The sequence below is a fragment of the Phlebotomus papatasi genome, chromosome 2 (genome assembly GCF_024763615.1).
Source record: "Phlebotomus papatasi isolate M1 chromosome 2, Ppap_2.1, whole genome shotgun sequence".
Classification (NCBI taxonomy): domain Eukaryota; kingdom Metazoa; phylum Arthropoda; class Insecta; order Diptera; family Psychodidae; genus Phlebotomus; species Phlebotomus papatasi.
In genome coordinates this window covers 71,207,875-71,230,376 of record NC_077223.1, presented here as the reverse complement: position 1 = coordinate 71,230,376, position 22,502 = coordinate 71,207,875, and the positions used below count along the sequence as shown (strand labels likewise).

Genomic DNA, 22,502 nt, shown 5'->3' with positions numbered 1-22,502 from the left:
TTTGTCCTTAAAAAGGTGTAAAATTAACATTAAAAAATGTTGATATATTTTTACACCTAAAAAGTGTTAAAGTTATGAGGAAAAAAAGTTAATCGCACCCTCTTTTTTTTCTCTGCCGATGTCGTCGCGCGCCTATACAACCTCAATAATAATAATAATAATATTTTTTTTACAAGCTACCCAAGAAATTTCTAATTAGCGCAGTTTTATAGCAAATTTACCGCTCTACAACTTGGTGAAAGTCATTTACCTCTATTTTGTAAGGAAATGCAGTTATCGAGTTGTTTTCTAAAAGATAATTTTGTGACCATTCTCAAAAATGCTGGGGCAAATAGTACCAGGCATGGGATATTATCACACTTTGATTCGCCTTATTACGGGCTTCTGTAAATTAAAAAAAATAGGGTAAATGTCCTAATTCAAAACCATTTCCTGACGCTTTAACTTTGACAGAAGATTCAACACATTAAGTTCATATTTTCTCTAAAGAGAATTACATAAATTTGCTCCTTGACTCTTCTAGAATGTTACTGTTTAGTGAAAATTCTTTAGATATAATTTGAAAACTTCTTAAATAGAAGAAAAATACGCGAGTGTAAAATGCTTCTACTGGAAACAAATTAATCCAAATGGAGACAAGGGAAAGTTTCTAATTGGAGACAAACAGTGTAAGTGAAACCGCGACGAAAGGCTTCCAAAACCTTGTTGAGTTGCTCTTGATGAAGAATTTGTTCTTATTTCTGGTCTTTTCTCCTTTCCCATCTCAAACAATAAGAAAATCTCTCCAAAAAAAAATCATATTTCCGGGGTTTCCTATTGAAGCATTTGCAGACACTTCAGAAAAACCCTTTTTGTTCATGAAATAAGTAATTACTTCATTTGAAAACTTCACGTCCCATTAACAATAAAGATTAGCACTTAATTTAACTAAAATTAGCCAGAAATATGACATAAACGTTAAACAAAACGAACAAACAACAGTCACCTTATTGTGTTTTTCATTGGAAAACAAGGTCGATTGATAAAAAAATCGATGGTAAAAAGGTACACTTTTAATTTTTTTTTTAAATAACAAAATAAAAGTTGTGAATATGAATGGATTTTCGCTTTATTTGGAGCAAAATTAACTAAATAATGAAACTGTGGTATAGAAAATATATAAATATAATAATTTAGTACTGTATTTATCATGAAGACAATGACGTTTCCATTTGGATTAGCGAAAAATTTCCACTTGGAGCAGGTTTTGAATTAGCTTAAGTTACCCTACCTAGAGGACATATTTTCATAGGAAATTTATTCCTCTACACCGTTTTCTGTATCTGAACGAGAAAAACGCTTCAAGTTATTTTAGAAAAAAAACACGCAGAAAAGACTGCAAATCGTTTGACCAATGCAAACAAAGCGGCGAGACATATCAATTAGGTTTCTTTTCGCCGCGAAACGCGTAAGATCAGAAATTGCTTCGGTTTTTGTCACTTTTTGCTCCATAGCTTTTGTTACTTTTTACCCCAAGTGGTCGTTTTTAATTAAAGGATTTCTAGAGAAAGGAATCTTTGTAAAACTTTCAAATAAATAGCGGTTTCGTATTCAAGGAAACCAAATGATTTAGGAAATATTCACCAGTGCATCAATTTGGGAAAATAAGTAGGTAAAATTTGATATCTTCTGCAAGGAAAATATTTCAAAAATAGGACTAAAAATTTCGATATATTTTATTTTCTCAATTCCTTGTTCAAATTCGAAGAAACTAACGACATTGAAGAAGGTCTATGAAAGCTATCTATGGAAAAAAAATTTAAACGGCTATCTTTTTTATCTTAAAAGATATTGAATTTTGAAACTTTCGATTTGTGACTTTTTGCCCCAGTGTCCCCTACTTAATATTATTAAGAAATGGTTTGGGTGAGGGTTAGTCTGTTGCGAGCTGCTTTATAATCCCTATTCTTCCATATTTTTGAAGGCTGAATGGGAACTCTGATTGTACTAAGATAATGAAAAACAATATATTTGGATAAACAGAAATCTCGTAGAAATCAAAAGTTTATCCAACTTGAGCTATTGAGTAGGTCATTTACCTACTTTAGTAAGTACTCTTACATGGTTTTGTGTTTTGGACTGGAGTTTAAACTCTTCGCAGCTATCTCTAATTAGGTGAGATTCTTAACAATCTCACCTACTATAATCCTAACAAAATTTCATGTCGTCCGATCGACCTCAAACTTGGCCAAAATGTGTTTCGCCACTTCCTGATCACGAATATATGGGGGGCTAAGTTAAGATCCCGGCCGGCCGGCCGTCCGGCCGCTCTTTGGAGCTTAATAGCTCCTAAACTAAAAAAGATATCGACTTGCGGTTTTCGGCAAAGGTTATATATAGCATGAAAATTGCAACTTGGTGCATAGACCCCCCAAACCCCCACCCCTCCTTCCGCCATTTTGAAGACCCCCCTTTTTTGTTTTCTCAATAGCTCAGCCCCTATGGCATCGATCGGGCTCAAATTTTAGTATGTTATAGCTGGGCCTTAGAGCTTTCCATCAATACCAAACTTAAGGTCCCCCGACCCCCCTGACCCGAGCTATAAGGGTCCAAAAAAAAATTCTTAATATGGCCATAACTCCTGTTCTAATTGTCAGAATTTAAAAAATGAGGGCTTTTTGGAAAGCTCTCATGAAATGCCACTTCCCCTTCTAACATCGAAAGTTCATAAAACCACCGCTAGGGGCGCTATTATTAAAAAGAAAATTTTTAAATCTTAAAAGTTAAATAACTCAAAAATTCCTTATGCAATCGGGCTGAAATTTTAGTATGTTGTAGCCGTTGATTATACCTATCAAACAAAAAAAAACCTTAAGTCGATCCATAACCCCTGACCCGAGCTATATATAAGGGGTCAAAGTTCGAACATTGACCGGCCTCTATCTCCGGTTCTAATTAACATAGCGGCCTAAATTTTACCTTTTTGGTTTCGTCTCGATGAGCACTTTCAGATGGAAGTTCAAAAAGTCACCACAGGTGGCGCTGTGATAGCGTCAAAATTCATTGAAATTCAAAGTAATTTTTCTCAAAAACGGCATTGTGCAAGTTAATGAAATTTTAGTATGTTGTAGTCCAGTCTAAGACGTTTCCAAAATGGTGCAAATGTGCGCTGTGGTTTCAATAGAACCGGAGATATGAGGGGTCAAAATTCACAAAATTCAAAAAATCATATCTCTGGTTCTATGTGACCGATTTTGATGAATGAGGGCTTAAACGAAAGATCTCACCAAATGCTACAACTTTCTAGAATATTTGAACTTCGTGGGACCAACACCAGGGGCGCCACAGTCGAAAAACCAATTTCAATATCACATAACCTCAATTATCTCGACTGTCGCTGAACCGATTTTGATGATTACTTCGACATAATTGTAGAGCACATTTGTCTCTACATTTCGTCCATACATCATTTTCCACTCAGACTACGCTATCACTCCGATTTTGCCGTTTAAGTGTGAAAAAATTGATTTTTCCCATAATAACGCTTTGAAATCACTCAGATGCCAATTTGACTGCCTCTACTCCACCAAGACACTTAAAATAGGGTTTTAAATGGAAAGTCCCACAAAATACAACAATTCTTTGATATAGTTGAAGTTCAACAAATGACTACTTGGGGAACTCTGGATGAAAAAACGAGTTAAGAAACAAAAAACCTCGCTTATCTTGGCTTTTGAGTAATCGATGAGATCATGTTCTATGGGAAAATTATAGAGAACATTCTGGTCTACATTTCACCCATATATCACTTTTGTGCCAGTTCATCCCAATCCTTGATATTTTGGTTTAAATACAAAATTTGTATAATTTCACGAATTTGATTCAAGATAACTGAATGGCGACTCACAATTTCAGCTCTAAATCGAATTTGCATGCACTCCGAGTTAGCTCACGTTAAGAATCTCACCTACATAAGCCGGTTAGGATTATCTGTCCCTTTCTAATTACGAAACAAATAAATTGACTATGAAGATTTGAAGTATTTGAGAAAAACAATACTTAAACAGCTCTAACGGGCTCTTCGAGCCTCAGGTTGAGTAATAATGTCTAAGCAAAATAATTTCATAGCGAATGATATTTTTTTTTAAATAAAATATGGGTTAGGAGGGAATAATAACAAAGTACTCTCCCTTCGAACGTTCATGCCTTCGAATAATGTGAATTTATTTTACTTTTCCTAAGAGACTTGCACATATTTATCACATAATTATCATTAATTGCCAATAAACTAATTAATATTAATTAAAAATGTGTTAAGTCTTTTAGGAAAACTAAAAGAAAATTCACAGTATTCGAAGGCATGAAGGTTCGAAGGGAGAGTACTTTCCCCTACTGCTGTTTCTTTAGATAGAGGAAAGTGGCCTGTCTTTGAATGTGCCAGCCTTTGAATATTTCAAATTGTTCTCTTATTTCCCAAAAAGCTAAAATTCTTTTATAATCGAACTTTAAAAAAAAATTAATAGTATTAACTGCAGTTTATAAAATATAATTTTTGCTTTCGCAAATAAGAGAAAAATTGAAATATTCAAAGGCTGGTGCATTCAAAGCCAGGTCACTTTCCCCTACGGGAAAGTTGGGTACCTTGGGTACCATTGAATTGAGGCAGCTTTAAAATTGGGTTTTTTTTCTCCTATTTTTATTAATGAAATTGGACATTATAATGGTTTAATTTAGCTCAACATACCAATTGCGAAGGTAAATTAACTTATGATAATACGCCAAATATTAGTGGAAATATAAATAAATTGAATAAATAACTACCGGTCGAATTGAAGAACCGGTCGACTTGAGGGCACTTTACCTTATTTTAATTAATTAATCCATATAATTTAATTTACCACTAAGTAGTAGTAATGATTCTATATTTTATTTTTTGGTATGCAACGATTATTATTGATGCAATATAAAGATAATTTTCCCTATACAACTTCTCAATTCATTTCACAGTTCTGATGATCATAACTTCTAGTGCAAAAGTTGCTTTTTGCATAGTGACAGATAACATTAAGGATTTTGTGTCAATTATTGTTATGATAAGAGATATGATACATAATTTTTTCTTTACTTTTTCTAATAATTTTATTATTCATCTCACTTCATTGGTTAGATACGAAAAATTCCGTGGCATTTCTGCCCTAGATTCAGATACCAATTGACTATTTACTTAAGTTTTATAACTAATAAATTGTGAGACTCTGCTTCTGCCATAAAATTATTAAAACAGATTAGGCTTGTTCTATTTTCGGAGCCGTTCTAGCTAACTTTTTACTAGAACTCTACTTGTAAATTATTTATTCATTGTTCAATTTATTTAGGACTGTTAAGATTAAAACTCCTGCGGGCTGATTTTGCATATTTGTGAGAATTGTTATAAGAACTATTAGGGTGAAAGTATCACCTATTGACACTTTAAGAACTCGTGTCACAGTGAGAAAAAAAGGGGGTGCGCTGAACTTTTTTTCCTCATAATTTTAACACTTTTTAGGTGTAAAAATATATCAACATTTATTAATGTTAATTTTACACCTTTTTAAGGATAAAATTAACATGAAAAAGGGTAACTTTAACCCCTAATACACATAAAAAGCATAATATTTTCACCGATTTTGGATCAATACTGTAGGGTAAAATAAACATTTCCGGAATGTTTTTTTTAACTTTTTCGGATTTCTCTCAGTGCAGGAACTATTGACACTCTACCCTGTACCATTTAAAATACAAAATTTGAACACCGAACACTTATCTTTATCGAAAACGTAGATTAATGAGAAAAACGCCATTCTATACTTACATATTATTACATTAAATAAATTTCAACATTTTGGCAAAAGTATCATTAGGGGTTCCCTGTCGAAGAGGTGTTCATACGACCGTATAGAGAATAATTTGATAAAAGTAGGGTACCTTTGAAATAAAAAAAACTCTTATTTTTAAAATTTAAATAGTATACTGGACCTTATTGGCCCTTACTGGCCCACTTCCCTCTACCGATAGTTCTCGAATGAAAAAAAGAACTGATTTTTTTGAATGCACTTCCTGGACAACTCTGAATGTTTTAGCTGAGTTTTCAAGAGGTTACCTAATAACGGAAACAGCTTAAATTCCCATACTAAAATCTTTCAAAAATTATGTGTTATTTTTACAATCATAGTTTTCTTACATTCTACGCTGAATAAAATATGAAGAAATAAAGCTGTGTGAATAATTAATTTACTTTCAAAATAATAAAAAAATATATATTACTATTATTTTCTATAAGATTGACTAAAAAGATTGTTTATCGGCGTCATCATCTACTGCGGTGTTTGTTATAGTCGCAATTCAGAAAAAATACCTATCCAATCTTTAAAGTTTATCATTTGATGCACAAAATTCACACAATTTCTTTGTGTGGTTTTTGAACATTTCCTACATTTAATAAATCAAAATCATCCAACGTCTTTGACTTTATTTTCTTTCAAATCACCTTGTCGAAAGAGGACGGTTGTATCGGCGAGTATTTTGCATTTCAGAATATTTAATTCAGACTTAAGCAAATGCTCCAAATGAGGTCAATGTTTTAATCAACACTGCATCTCTTCAGATAACATTCACATTTTTTTGTGGTCAAAGAAGCAACTCTTGAATGCGTTATTTGTCTCTTTCAACGTTTTTTTTCGTTGTATTGCAAATTTACCGGTCATAAGTCAATTTTCAACCACGAAACTCAGGTCATGATTTTGATTAATGATGAAGTCTTGCGAGCAGTTCTGGCAGATCAATGTAATTTCCATGAAGCGCCACTCGGAGATGCCCACAAATTGCAATGTGTATTTCGCAATCGTGACATGAATATCCAGGGTAAAAAAGAGCGACACTCCGGGGCATTACTCAATTGATACTCTTGATGGACTTTTGTTGTAACATAATCAAGTTCTTGGCCACGGACAAGAAGCGACACACATTTTAAAGTTTGGTTTTTTGCAGAATTGCTCACGCTTTATATTTACATGAAATAATAAAAAAAAAACTTTGTGTTTTTGCTTGGTACATGTGACTGTTCACGTACAGACAAGTGATTCTTTTCTCTGGCGTCTTATCATGGAGACTGATAATTTTTTTTTCTTAAACAAAAATATTGAATATTTATAAAAATGAAAAGATTCTGGTGTGTGGTGATGAAAAAATCCGCACGTCATAGATTATGGATGAGTTCAGTTCAATGTGTTAAATAATAAATTATTCAGTTGTTTTTTTTTCTATGTGAAAGACATTAAAGAGAGAATATATTACTATATGAATAAAATATGTCTTGAGAGAGATGAAGAATATAACAAGCTTATTTTGAGGATTGTTTAATTAGGGTCCAGAACTAATTGCTAAAATTCTATTTTAAGACAAGCTATTTAATGAGCAAAAAAATATTAAGATAAAATTGTGAATTGAAAATTACGTTGTTGGAAAGAAGTGGTGTATTCTAAATTAAATATTTGCAGGCTGATTTTTTGAGAAACGTTTGAATTGTTGCTAAAAACCACGTATATGACGCGATAATTTGTTGATTTATTTACCAAGTGTGAACCGAACAATGGCATGAGCTTTGGAGAGATACTTTGTGGAGAATGATGAAAAAAATAATTTTAATCCATTTTCATTCTTCGTCTAGCAACATGTGATTCTTTACTTGTTTTTCCGGCTCATCTTTGACGTCACCATAATACCACCTGCAATTTGTTTTACACTATTTAACACATCATTCGGGAATTCTCTCTCTTGTTAGACTTTAAACCAATAATGCCTTAGGAGAAGTTACTAATTGCCAAATCAAACGAAAAATGGTCAAGAATATTGCAGAACAAATTTGTTCTTTCACCCAAAAGAAAGATGACTTGAAATGCAAACAGACCTTCTTCACAGTTTCCGTGGGAGAAATGGCAGAAGGGAGAGGATGTGAAAGAGTTGAGAAATTTTTATCAGAGTCCCAAGAAAAGTGCATTTAATTCTCTGGCACGATCTGAGGCGGGATGGAAGGGTGTCGCGTCAACCGTTATGAGAAAGAAGCACATGGGAAGGCAAACATTGAGCCCAGGTGCATTTTTGTGCGACTCTTGTGCTAATTGCTCATGAAGATGTGAAATTGTCATGTCAAGATTCTCTGGGAGCTTAATCCTTGAATTCTCATCAAGATTTTACATAGAAAAAAATATTTTTTCAGAGGCATTAATTTTAAGAGTAATAAAATTGACATTTTATCAATTAAAAAAGATGATTTGGTGTTAAAAATCTAGTATAAATTTGGGTTATTCGGCGTGGAAGTCTTAAAAGCATTGTGATTTTTTTGCTTATTATTTTGGTTAATTAAAAAATATTATAAGATCAGCGCTTCAAGTTGAACGCTTTAAAATCTCAAAATAATTTTCGAGTAAAATCGATAAATTTATTATAAATTTTAATCGGCATTATTACAGTTAATGTTTTAATTCCTTAGTGGGGCACCTTTGAATAGGATTACCTTTGAAGTAGGACTTTTTTATCCTATTTTTAAATGGAACTGGATTGTACCACGACATAACTTTGCTCGACAAACTAATGGTGAAGCTAATTTACATTATGATAAGGTTAAATTCCTTTTAAAAATATGAGAAAAAACCCAATTTCAAATGTACCCCAGATTAAAGAAGTCCGATTTCCCCCACTTTGCAGGATATTGTTTGTTTCGTTGACTTATTATGCCCAGCGCACAATAACTTTTGTTTGTAAACATGTTTTTGACATTTCAATGAGAGTGAGTGAAATCTAGAGATCTAGTCATCTCGCTCTCTTTCATAGGAAAATTTGAAAACATGTTTACAAACAAAAGTTATTGTGTGCTGGTCATTATGACCAACGCACAATAACTTTTGTTTGTAAACATGTTTTCAAAATTTCCCATGAGAGAGAGCAAGATGACTAGATCTAGATCTCACCCACTCTCATTGAAATGTCAAACAAATGTTTACTAAACAAAATTCATTGTGCGTTGGGCATTATGCTCAGCATATAATAACTTTTGTTTTGTAAACATGTTTTCAAATTTGCCAATGAGAATAAGCGAGATGAGTAGATCTCGGTTTCACTCACTCTCATAGGAAAGTCCAAAAACACATTTACAAAACAAAAGATATTGTGCGCTGGTCATAAGTGATATCTAAATCTAGTCATCTCATTCTCTCTCATAGGGAGAAGTGGGGCACATTTGAAAGTGGGGTACTTTTGAAATTGGGATTTTTTACATATTTTTAAATAAAATTGATCATTATCGTGATATAATTTAGCTGCACAAATAGATTGAGAAGCTAAATTATATTATGATATGGCTCAGTTCCACATAAACATAGGAGAAAAAAACCAGTTTCAAAGGTGCCCCGCGTTCAAAGGTGCCCCACTTCCTCCTAGTAAATTTTGCAAACATGTTTACAAACAAAAGTTATTGTGCTGGGTATATTACAATGAGATACACAAACTAGACGATATTGGATAATTCATTTTTGCGCAATTGATATCCAAATTGCTGCCAGGAAAGAATTTTTATTTATATTAATTCTACAATGTTGTGAAAAAATAAGCCGACAGAGGTATAAGGGAAGAGTACCCCGGATCGGAATGTCAAGAGATATGCTCGATATTTAGTTAAAAATATAAACCTCAAAATACTATTTGATATTTTTGTGTATGCTAATCGGTATATTAGTAATCCATTTAACTATATCTGTGCATTTGAGTTTTAAATTTTTACAATAAATTAATAAAAAATAGATGTAATTGTAATTATATACTCTGTACCTCGGATCGTCACGAATTTAATCAGGTGTCTCACGGAAAATTGGTTTTATAAATTAAATCTGAATTAATGTACTGAATTTTTGTGACAGCTATATGGTAAAAAGTAGCGAATAATTATCAAAAAGTCATTTGAATTGGTGCAACAAGATGGTAATAACCTGACGATCCGAGGAACACTGCCGATCGCTGGTGCTCTTCCCTTATATACTTTTTGTTACACCTTTCAAGCTTCACGGAAAGTTATGCAATTTTTTTGCGTGAAATTATGCACGAAAAATTTGAAATCGCGTCGATTTTGATAATATTTTCTTCATTCTCTTTCTTGATTCGAATTCTGGAAGCCAAATTCTTTTCTTAGATATTTGCATCATATAAATCACTTCTTTTTGTAATCGGTTTAATGTGAAGAATTGAACTTCAATGACCTTTACTTTTAACGTTAAGACGCGTGTTCGATAGCATTTCTCTGCGTCCCCTTAATATTAGGGGAAAATGGAGCAACACCGAACACGGGGTAGCACCGAACACTGTCATTTTTAATTAGGCTTTGGATTTCAGAGAATGAGACCTATATGAATTCATGGATACCATATAGGGATGCTTGTTCGTCACTAAAAAATGTTCGTCATAGTTCGGTGGTGTCCTAATAGTTTCCCTAATATTTTTTTCTTTTCTTAAAATTATCTATTAATTTGTAAGAAATTCTATAATATGAATGTTCTATCTCTAATGTTTTTAATATTGTAATGGGTTATGCCCAGCGCACAATAACTTTTGTCTTGTAAACATGTTTTTGACATTTCAATGAGTGTGAGTGAGACCTAGATCTAGTTATCGCCTTCACTCTTATAGGAAATTTTGAAAACATGTTTACTAACAAAATTTGTTGTGGGCTAGGCATTAAGCGCTATTTAAAAATAGTTTTAGAGCACGCTTCTTTCTATAAAATTTAGCCGTATTAACTTTGCGATTTTTAAGTTTTAAAAATTAGGATATTGTGCCAAAACAAAAACAAATAAACCTCCACACACTTTATGCTTGACATGGCTTAAACGGCATTTCTTTTTAATAAAGAAGTCAAGCATCTAGAATACAAATATCGTTATACACTAACGGCCAAAACATTAAATACACCCTTCGTAAGCTTAAATACACGTGATTTGGACCGGGAAAACGCTGTAATATCCAGTTCTATTGACTGAAATAGTTTCATATATAAACCTAAGAACAGTTTTAAATAAGATTTGAGAAAATACATGAGCTACAAAATTTATAATTTGAGGATCAGTCAAAAATTACCTTTTTGGAAAAAAATGCAAAAGTAGCCCCACATTCTAAAACTGATCTAATCTTTTAATAATCACTTAATATAAGCTAAATACTATTAGTAAATATTATTAAGAGTCAGAAAAACTGAAAATAATACCGAGGGAATATTTTTAGTACGGATTGTGGTCGGTTTCCGGTGTGATGTGTTCTGAAAGTGGTTTGTTCTTTGAATATTGAAATTTTCAGCCCAAATTCTACTTTTTCATATATTTTTTATTATTTTTCAAATTACTATTTATTATTGTTGCAATTTCATTTCTTTTACTTCATTATTTTATTTAAATAAACATGAATAAAATCATCAAATTCAGTTTTCCTCGAAGAATTTTCCTTTAGCTTTGATAAGCGCCTCACAAATTCGAGGCATCCTGTTGATCAATTTCTCCAAAATGTTAGAAGGAACTCTGTCCACATATCCTGAAGTCTTTCCACCAAGATTGGAACTGATGTCGCGCCTAATCTCGAACCTTGTGGTCGAGAAAATCCAAGAGAATTGCAATGAGGCTACAATCGGGTGACTGGCGTGGCTAATGCATTCGGTTTATTGGGCGTGGGTTTTTTTTTTCAAGAGGATAACGATCCCAAGCATTCCTCAAAGCTTTGTAGAGGTTTACTTCTTGAGAAAGAGAAACGCAGGGTCCTAAACTACATGCATTAGCCACCCTAATCATCCAATTGTACCCACATCGAAATATTCTGTAATTTTCTAGACCAGATGGTTCGAGAGAAGGCGCCGACATCAGTTCCAATCTTGGTGAAAAGACTTTAGGATATGTGGGCAGAGTTCCTTCTAACATTTTGGAGAAATTGATTAACATGATGCCCCGAATTTGTGAGGCGCTTATCAAAGCTAAAGGAAAATTCTTCGAGGAAAACTAAATTTGAAGATTTTATTCATGTTTATTTAAATAAAATAATGAAGTAAAAGAAATGAAATTGCAACAATAATAAATAGTAATTTGAAAAATAATAAAAATTATATGAAAAAGTAGAATTTGGGCTGAAAATTTCAATATTCAAAGAAGAAACCACTTTCAGAACACATCACACCGGAAACCGACCACAATCCGTACCAAAAATATTCCCTCGGTATTATTTTCAGTTTTTCTGACTCTTAATAATATTTACTAATAGTATTTAGCTTATATTAAATGATTATTAAAAGATTAGATCAGTTTTAGAATGTGGGGCTACTTTTGCATTTTTTTCCAAAAAGGTAATTTTTGACTGATCCTCAAATTATAAATTTTGTAGCTCATGTATTTTCTCAAATCTTGTTTAAAACTGTTCTTAGGTTTATATATGAAACTATTTCAGTCAATAGAACTGGATATTACAGCGTTTTCCCGGTCCAAATCACGTGTATTTAAGCTTACGAAGGGTGTATTTAATGTTTTGGCCGTTAGTGTACATAGTTAGAATAGTTTATAATTCAGTAATTCTAAACTATTTTATAATTAGGGAGAGGTGGGGTTACATTGAGCAGGGGCTCGAATATTTCTAAAGCATGCTGCATCTACGTATAAATTAACTTTGATCTATGTCTACCCAAATTACTACGTTAAAGTCCAGTTTTCTTTAGAAATATGCGAAAATAGCATATTTCTTTTATTTTAAATTTTAGTTTTTATAGAAATTTTCTTTTTGCTTGATCTTTTTATTAACATTGCCCAAAATTGAAATGATTTAACATGCATTTAAGCTCTAGCCAATCAAGAAGAGCGATAAGTCTAAAATTATTTATAAGAAGAAATAATTGCACTGATATAAAGCTTAAGTATTATAAATTTAAAAAAAATAGATTTAATAGGCCATAACACCTGAAAGGCATGGATTTACTTATTTTAATACAAGAGGAAATTTTTCAGAGGAAATATATTGTATTAAATATTTAAAAAAAAATTGAAAAAGTAGACATTATTATTTTATCAGTAAATTTTGATAAATAAAAAAAGTCTTTAAAGATGCTTAAATGATAGGGATGTTCAACCTCTTGACTTTTTTGTCCTCATGAGGGATTAAATCTGTCTTGTGGAGAAAAATATCAAGATAAGAGTAACTTTCTGATAAGAAGCTTAAATACTGCAATATGTTATAAATTTAGCTCTAAATAAACTAAACATTTAAAGTGTCTCCATGAAGATCCCACATGAGAGTGTCTGAAGATGTCATGCGTTAACAAGACTGATAGTGAGCGATAAATCCGAGAAAATAACCACGGAAAAATCAGGCACACAGCCCCGAAATGCAAAAAAAGTCAGCTCATAATAGATAATTACAGTTAACAACTGAATTATCTCAATTCTAATTAATTTTAAATATCTCTTGAGTATTTTTTTGATACGTGTGTTGGATTTGTAATTATGTCAGCAAATTGTCGCAAAAAACCAATTTTCTTCTTGTGACAAAATTTCGGCGTCTCCATGAGAATAAGATGTCTTTTTGGGTGTATGGAGATGATGGAGCGGAAAAAAGCGCCAATTGACCTCAAAATGGTTGTGATAAGAGTCAAGTCATAAAAATAATTGAAATGGAGGGAATGTCTGTAAACATACCGATATTTCTGCAACTTTGCCATATTTTGTGTGGCATGTTTGTCATCTTGAGATCGAGAGGCAATGAACAGATTTTCCACCACCCAGACGATCTTTCCGTCTAAATAGCCCGCAAATCAATTTGGGTCAATTTAGAACAATGGAAAGAATCACATGGGAAGATTCGTGGGCTATTTTTGAGAATTGATTTATGGGATTTCCTAATTCCTTTTCCTTGGCTAAGGTTTCAAGTTGTGCTTGGTATTCCTCTCAATTATCAAAAAAATGTCTTATTTTTTGTAAACAATTTTCAGTACAATATATTGATAAGAATTTTGTATAAAGTTTCCTATTTTTTCTCACCATGTGATCACATAAATTATTGCTCGTATTCTGGTTACGTTTGCAATCTTTATTGACTATCCGGATCCTCTTTATTTTGCGCATTTACGTTGTAGCATCTTGTTAAACAAATTTGTTTATAAAAAAAAAGACGAGAAATGTTTAGGAAAGATGAGTCAAAAGAAATATTTATTTCTCCGAGTTTTAATTGCACAATTCTGATATTTAATGAACCACAGCGAACAATTTGTGATAAAATATTTTAAACGTGCTATTGCACTTTTAAAATTATTCTCCCATAAATTTATATCAATGGAAAACCTCATGTGAAAAATTATGGGTTGCAATACATATCTGAATGAAAATTTTTCAATTTAGAGTCATTCACAAGGAAACTGAAATATATATTTTTTAAATACTACGCATTTTATATTCATGCAATAAATGGAATTCCTCAATTAATTTCTACTTATAACGTCAGACTTGCTTTTAGTTTAGAGGACATTAGCCCATTTTGGATATCAAGCTGTAATCTGTTTAGCATATTTTGGTATCTGTTTAGCATATTTCCAAAAAGCTATTTTTGTTAATTATTTATAACGGATAAAGTTCAATTCCAAACTATAAGGATGTCCAAAACTACTAGGATATTTTTGTATGGGCTTGATTAACTCCTAAGCTAAAATATATCAAATGAAAAAAAAAACGTGAAATTTGCTTGTTACATTACATTACGGCTGGCAAAGAGTTGATTGGTTTAAATTTAAAGCCCAAAAACACTCAGACTGATTCTCGATAATATTTAGTTAGTAATATTTGGCGGTAAAGAACCAGCTCGAACTATATGACAATTTAGGATCACGGATTAAAAGTTCGTTTCATAAATTTCATTTACCGTCAAATTTAACGACCTAAATATTCTAGAAAAAATTCTGAAAATAAATCGTACAATGATTTAAAAGAAAAACAAAATCAACAAAAAATTAACAATAAGAATAATAAATAATACTGGGATATTCTAATGTGGCATTTATAAATTTTATTTTGTAGACTATTGTAAATTTCTTTTTGTCAGTGCCTTTTATAAAAGTGATAAAACTTGCTAGAGAGTCCATTCTACGAACCTTAAGACGTAAGGTTTGGCCATATGGCTTTAACTCTTCTATTTCCGTATATCAGTCAAATTTTTTTGGAAAATTCTAACTTAGGATTGGATTATTAAAGACAAGTGATCTAGATCCTGAAAAACTGGTAAAATTGGTTGGTATTTAAAATTATATAACCTTCGGGAATTGGACTAAACCTCTAGTTTGAAGACCACTGTAGGGTTCATAAAGGATCTCACATATAAAATCCATTCATCATTGTTGTGTACTATTTTTTTTTAATATTCTAGAATTCAAAAAGTTATATGATCGGATCCAATTGTTCAATTTTATGCATCTGTAAAGACTTGTAAGTTCACTTTCTACAATTGTTCTGAATATTCTTATGGTCTAATGAAATCAAAATTATTTTTTAAATATTTTTATCAAGTGAAAATTTGGAATATGCATTTTAGGTAACCATGAAAAATGTACAGAAGTGCCCCATTTTTGTTTGAATTTGCCCCACAACGGAGAACTTTTAGGCATTCTGTTATTGATATAAAATTGTTTTTCTCATCATGAGACCAACGAAATTCAAGAAGATTTTTAGTAATTTTTATAAATTCTAACTTCAACTGCAACTAACATGAATTATTAAAATTTTGGATACGGCTATTAATTTCTTGTATAATTATATATATTTATTTGCCTTTCTACCTAAAGATTCTCAGCTTATTATTAATATTTTTGTGCTATAAACTTAAATTATGATCTTTGATGTCCCTTGTGTTAAAAGGTTTTCGTTACTTTTGACAGTACAGTAGAGTCTCGCTATAGGCCATCGCTCTATAGTCCACAATTTATCGACCGTTGATTTCAAAACACTGATTTTATTTTAGGTTATGTTTTTTAGTATGCAACAAGCATAATTATTTTAATATTTTTGGCAAACTTTATTAAGTAGTTGTGATAATTGTGATCCACAATGAAGAGAGCAAGGACAAGTACCAGAATCGCAAAGAAAGTGGAAGTCGTCAAGCAATTTCAATACTAAAAATCGTTGATAATTTTAAAAAATTACATGGACTATAGTGCGACCCAAGTGTCAAATTTGAAACCAAATATGGACTATAGCGAGACTCTACTGTAATCCTATTAATTCTTGTTTCATATATTTTTTTAAAATTATTTTTCCACTCAAAATTTAAAGTTAAATTAAATATTTTTTATTAAATAACATTTTCAAATTGAATAGAGGAAAGCTTTTAGGCTTCGTACACACTAACCCTTGATAATATGTAAGAATCTAACCCTTGACAATATATTTTAATAACTTATTAAGTAACAAATATCCTGAAAAGAATAAGTTAGATTCATTAATGCAATATGGTAAAAATATTGAAAAATATGAAGCGTTCGAAGCCAGAGTATATGCGAAGCTTGAAAGCTTTCCTCTACATTCCGTAGATGCGGATAATTTTGCCTCAGGGAGCGACTTTGCCTCTTGTTGTTCGTAAGCTTTTCTTTAATTCTAGCACTAAAGCTAAATACAAACTGATCGATTATGAAGAACAGGGCAAAGCAGGGGGCAAAGTCATCTCCGGAGGCCAAAGTGATCCGCATCTAGGGTGTAATAAAATAGATTAAACCTTGCGCATGTAATTTTTTAAACCAGCCTATACTTGTTATTCCAAATTTTAGCTCCACAAACCCCCAATAAATTCTTTCAACGCGCCGTGCCGGTTCTTTTATACACATCTCAAAAATACTTGGACAATTTATTTGTTTACAAATCCAAATTCTATTTTAAGATCTAATAAGAAGTATATAGGACGAAAAAAATAAGAATCACAGCTGAGATTTTTCTATATTTCTTAGCATTTTATATTGTTTTTTTTTTCTTTTTGTTTTCTGAGTCAATAACTTTAATGCGGAAAAAGAGTCCTTCGGTGAAAAGTTGAAGATCACTTTGAGGTGGAAAAACACCATGAATTTTCCATAATAGTCTAAAGTTCTTTTTATGTGTTTGCTGCATCTCATGAGATGACAACAAAAAAAAAAGAAGTGTCGTGTGCTATGGTGCAAAAATACACTTGAACTCCTCACATTTGCGCGTTTCTCTCATTGTTGATGAAAAGTGTTGGGGGCATGAGAAAAAAAAAATTGTCTGAATATATCACTTGCATTTTCAATTTGTGGCTATTGACCTTGTCCTGTCTGGATTATTTTTACTGAAATGTCCATGCAAGATGATACTCAAGACAGATTGATCTTTTCCCTCGACATTTTTTGCCGTATTCTTTTGTGAATTTACTCAGTATAGTGTTTTTTTTTAATTGAACTGGGTGGGTAAACTTGTCGTTAAATTCTTCAATGATTTCTTATTCATTATTTTCCTTTCTCCCCTTCTATATCTTTCAGTGAAACTTGTAATCTTGGGAAAATGACAAGTTTTATTGATATTTCGAATGAAGTGTAAGCATGATCGTATCAATATCCTCAACAATTACATCATTGAATTTGATTTGGTCGATTTGGTGAGTGTGCTGTAGTGATAAATGACGATTACCATTTTAAATGCATTTTTCATGGGCGAGGGATGGGTATGTTTCTGAATAAAAAAATAAAATAGAGCACACAACGCGTGATATCGAATAACTTTCAATTTCTAAGTTGAATTTGCAGTGGAAGGAAAACTCATAAGAATTTTGTTGAATAACTTGAGTATTCTCTCTTCATGTGAGACGATCATTTTGATGTTGAAAGCCTTGAAAATGAAATTGTGTATTTGCAAAGTTTGCACATATTTTGCAAGAGTGAGAGAGAGAGGTAGGGGTGTCTTTTTTCGCGGAAAATCATTGAATAGATCGTGAGCGGTAAATTTCTTCATCCGTATTAACTTTGTCTTGTACTCAGATGGTATGGTTTCTGGAATAAGAAAACGGTTAGTTTTAGAGCGTCTCAGGTGGATTCTTACTTAAGAAAAATTATATTGCTATTCACTCCGTATATAATTCTACATAATTCCTTTTACAATTTTACCGTGACATTCGCCAATTCAATTGAAATTGTGACGACGGAAAAATTGTCAATCTTTCTTAGTTTCCTGGTGTTTCAAACAATGCTTAGTGGTTTTGTAAAATATGATTTACAGTTGCTTTCAATTTTCTAGAACTTGTTTGATTTTTAAAAAATGGAAATTATTATTACGCAACAGCCTCAGTTTTTGAATTAATTGATACAAAATTTGCATTTGAACTTTTCCAATCTAGGATTTTAAAATTGTGAAAAATTAAATGTTTCATGCATCTTAGATTATTGATTTGCATTTTTACGGCGATCTTACAAGCATTATTTCACTTGAAAAGAGATTGTCAAGGTTTTAATAAAAATATCTTGAAAGAAAATCGTAAATTTATTAAGTGGCTTGTTTTAGAAGATTTTAATTATAAAATTTTAGATGCATCACAGTGTTTCATATTTTAAAATAATGTGTAAGGAAAGTGGGGCAGTTTCAATCAGCTTAATTTTTTTGTGTATAACTTGACATATGGCTACAGTAGAGTTACTCAAATTTGAACATTTGGGGGATATAGATGACATTTCTCACTCCTCAAATTTGAACAATATTTTCAAAAATGTAACGGAATTCATGTGAAATGCACTTTCCCTAAATTAAGAAAAATAACTTTAGAGAATATATTAATGTCATTTATTGTGAAATAAATGGAATTTGTTGCGGAACTTAATATAAAACGTTACGAGGAAACATCAGAGAAAAATGGCTCTAATTCAGACTCCACGCAAAACTTTCTTCACATAACCTCAAATTTTACATTTTGAATTCAACCGTCGCGACGTTCAAATTTGAGGAGTTCAAATTTTAGGAACTCGACTGTATTTGAAAATGGGAAGCGCTATTTCTACACTGAGAAAAAAACGCGATTTACTTTTTTTCCTCATAACTTGAACACTTTTTAGGTGTAAAAATATATCAACATTTTTTAATGTTAATTTTACACCTTTCTAAGGGTAAAATTAACATGAAAATGGGTAACTTTAACCCCTAAAAGTACACCTAAAAAGCATAATATTTACAGATTTCGGATCAATACTGCAGGGTAAAATTAACATTTCCGGAATGTTATTTTAACTTTTTCGGATTTCTCTCAGTGTAGAAATATTATACTACCGTAAAATCCTACTACTTTGGGCCAGGAAGTACAATTTCGTGCTACCCTAATTTTAGGCATAAAAAGCTTTCTATCGAAATTGGTAGTTGCGGTGAAGCTTTTCAAGAATTCAACAAGGCAGTTCTAACATACGCAAAATGATTAAACGTGTACTCATGCTTATTACAGTAGTATGGTAAAAATTCCATCATCATTTGAAACTGTTTCTAATTTTTTCCAAATCTGTCGGATTGTGTTCTCTGGAACACACTCCAAATGTTTCTTATTTATTTGGTGTGTCTTGTTGCATTGCCTATTACTATTGATTGATGATTTATTAGGTTGTTTCCTCTTCTTGTAGTGCCGTCTTATGGTGTTATTCCAATGAAAAATGAAAAGGACAAATCTTTTGCCTGAACCTTGTTTTTAGTACATGACTGTTCTCAAGTGCTTCTGCATTATCGTCTTTTATTTGAATTAGTTTCTGTCTCGACTGTTTTCCCCAGTCCTAGTCGTGTTCAAAAATCATCAAAAAGAGCTGTGACGGGATCCAACACAAAGAAAAGTCGATAACGTAGAAGCACATTAGAACAGCCATGTACTAAAAAAATGTTTAGGAAAAAGTTTTCCCCTTTTCATTTTCATTGGCGTAGCACCATTAATCTCAAAATGGAGAAAATGCACAACGATTTTGTTCGATTATATTCTCAATAATTTAGCGTTTAACCTCTAGAATCGATCACGAGTCCTCTGGGGTTTTAAAGAACCCTAGATGCACCACATGCCTTGATGTCAGGATAATCCCTTCCCGGTTTACGTGGAACGGATTCTCTATGAAATCTTGACTCCAGTCCAGAGACATTGTTGAACAAGGATCTTGGAGTATGTGTAGTAGGGTGTTTCAAGAAGGAAAAAAAATTGGCATTATTCTCAGAGTGCTGTATTTGATGAGACAAGAAAGTTTTTCTTCGACGACCATATGATCAGACGCCGTTTAGAGGTGACTGATTGACCCTCTCTGTAGAACATTTTTTCTGATTTTACACTACAGAGTGGGTCGTTCAGCCACCTCTAAACGGCGTGTGATCATATGGTCAGAAGAAAAACTTTCTTGTCTCATCAAAAATAATACCCTGAGAATAGTACCAAATTATTTTTTCCTTTTTGAAACACCCTAATCTGTAGGCCTCTGGGTGCAGTTCGATGTGGGGCGCGACTCTGAGTCTTGATTAGGGCCTCGACAGACCTGAGGATTAGCCGAGAGACGGCTTAGCGTAATTATATTAGAAATAATGGTTAAAGTGCATTTCCATCATTTTCCACTAATCCGCCTCTCGGCCTAAGTCGTAAGTCTGTCTAGGGCATTACCGAGCGATTTCATGACTGCCAACTTTGTACGCAGTAGTCAAATGCGATAGAGAGGCAAGTTAAAACACTTGAAATCTTTTTTGTCATTCTTGCAGTTCAGAAAGTAATAATCTTAATATTAATCTTATGTGACACCACGGTAATAAATACTTTGAATAGAAAAAGTACGAAAGGGCAAATAACAGAAAATATATTTGCCGATTTCTCCAGATAAATTGCTGATTTGCCGATCTCTGTAAAAAATTGCCGATCTGCCAATATTTGACGGCAGATCGGCGCCGATGTCACTCATGGTACACTTCATTTCTTCACCCCTTGGATAGTACAATGTAGCATTGTAGTTCCACATTATCAGTTTGTTTTAGAAATTGTCTTTCGGTGAATTATGATATAAAGAATGAGATGTGCGAGAAAGGCATAAGAGACTCTAACTCTAGGAAAGTGCTAGAGAAATGTGAAAGAGAGTTTGTGGGACAAAAATAGAAATAATTGTTATTTACTTTGCTCAAGTTTGATTCGATGCTATTTCTTCGTTGAGTTGAATGTCCTCTTTGATCTGCTGCCATCGTTTCATGTAGTATGGACTGAATATTGTTGCCACTCATCTTTGCGGACACTTAATTTTTTTTTTTTCAATTTATATTGCACAATTATTCAATTTTTCCGTTTTAATTGATAGAGTACAAATTAAATTGTAAAATGAATTTGTAGTATATTTAAATGTAGGCTACAGTTGATTATCCGTTTGCTCTCGATAGATTATTTCGGCGTGCATAAAATGTATTGAGATTTATATCACATATTTTTTTAGAGAATAATTAGATTAAGCCATTAAAGTAGTGGCAAATAATTTTTAATTTTTTGGTATTAACCACAATTTATTTCATCACTTTTCGCGCGGATTTAAAACACAAAAAAGTATTATTCTTGTATTTTTAGTTTTGAATTCTCTTTTTCGATATGAAGGAGAAAGAAGAACAGTGAATATAAAATTTGTAGGACGACGAAAATAAACTTTGATATTTACATTTTATAAACACCCCAGACGTAAAATTTGCTGCGTTGACTCCAAAACAGAAGGCTCACAGAAAAAGAATTTCTTCAGCACATACGAAGCAATATCTATTTTTTTTTTTAATCGAATGCACACGATTTTTTTTGTGCTACCCAATGGGATCTTCGTGGATAAATTTGTTCCAATTTCCACATACAACAGAAATTTTTTTTTTTTTTTTTTGCCCACCCTACCTTAGGTCTTATTGGCGAATGCCTATATATGACCGCAGACTTATGTTTTTAAGACTAACTTTACACAACAGAAATGCTTTATGGCGTTTTTCTCTTTTTTCCCCCTATTACGATGGCTCCGTGAAAGACTTGACGTGAATCGTATCCAGAGAATACGATCGACGGCGAATGGTTACCATCACACTAGATGTAATGGTGGGATTTGTCTTTCTGGGCTTGATTCTGAGTGATTATGGTGTGGAGGAAAAATTACAAGGCGCCTTGGGAAATTCTGCGTGAAAATTTCCCCCAAAACTCTGCTTCACTTTTGCGCAAACTCCATTGACTTTGACGCCAAAATGGAAAATAGGGCGAGTTAAGAGTTTGTTCAAATATAGCCAGTTCAGAAAATTTTGTTTTGTAGGCACTCTCTTTTGTATGTTTGACCAGGAAGAAAACTTCACAACTTGATATTTCTGGGTCTCTTCCTAGAGTGGCTCACGACACACCCGGAGAATCTCTTTCTTCTCACGCTTTTACAAATTGCGCGCGCGACTTTGAAAGCGATCTGCTCACCAGCAACGTTGCGAATGAACTAGAGG

At 32.5% G+C, this 22,502-nt stretch overlaps 1 protein-coding gene across 2 annotated transcripts in view; it reads right to left on the bottom strand.

Moving 5' to 3' along the window:
• The window catches only part of LOC129804270 (uncharacterized), a 23,662-nt gene extending 1,160 nt beyond the window's left edge, over positions 1-22,502 (bottom strand). Inside the window, exons 1-2 of one of the 2 annotated variants that reach the window (XM_055851425.1) lie at positions 21,701-21,892; positions 21,174-21,623 (exon numbers count right to left, since the gene is read on the bottom strand). In XM_055851425.1, the coding sequence (XP_055707400.1) occupies positions 21,174-21,278 (105 nt within the window). In that variant the 5' untranslated portion in view covers positions 21,279-21,623; positions 21,701-21,892. Of the gene's footprint in view, positions 1-21,173 lie in introns of both variants that reach the window. The other variant, XM_055851424.1, reaches the window with a different exon arrangement.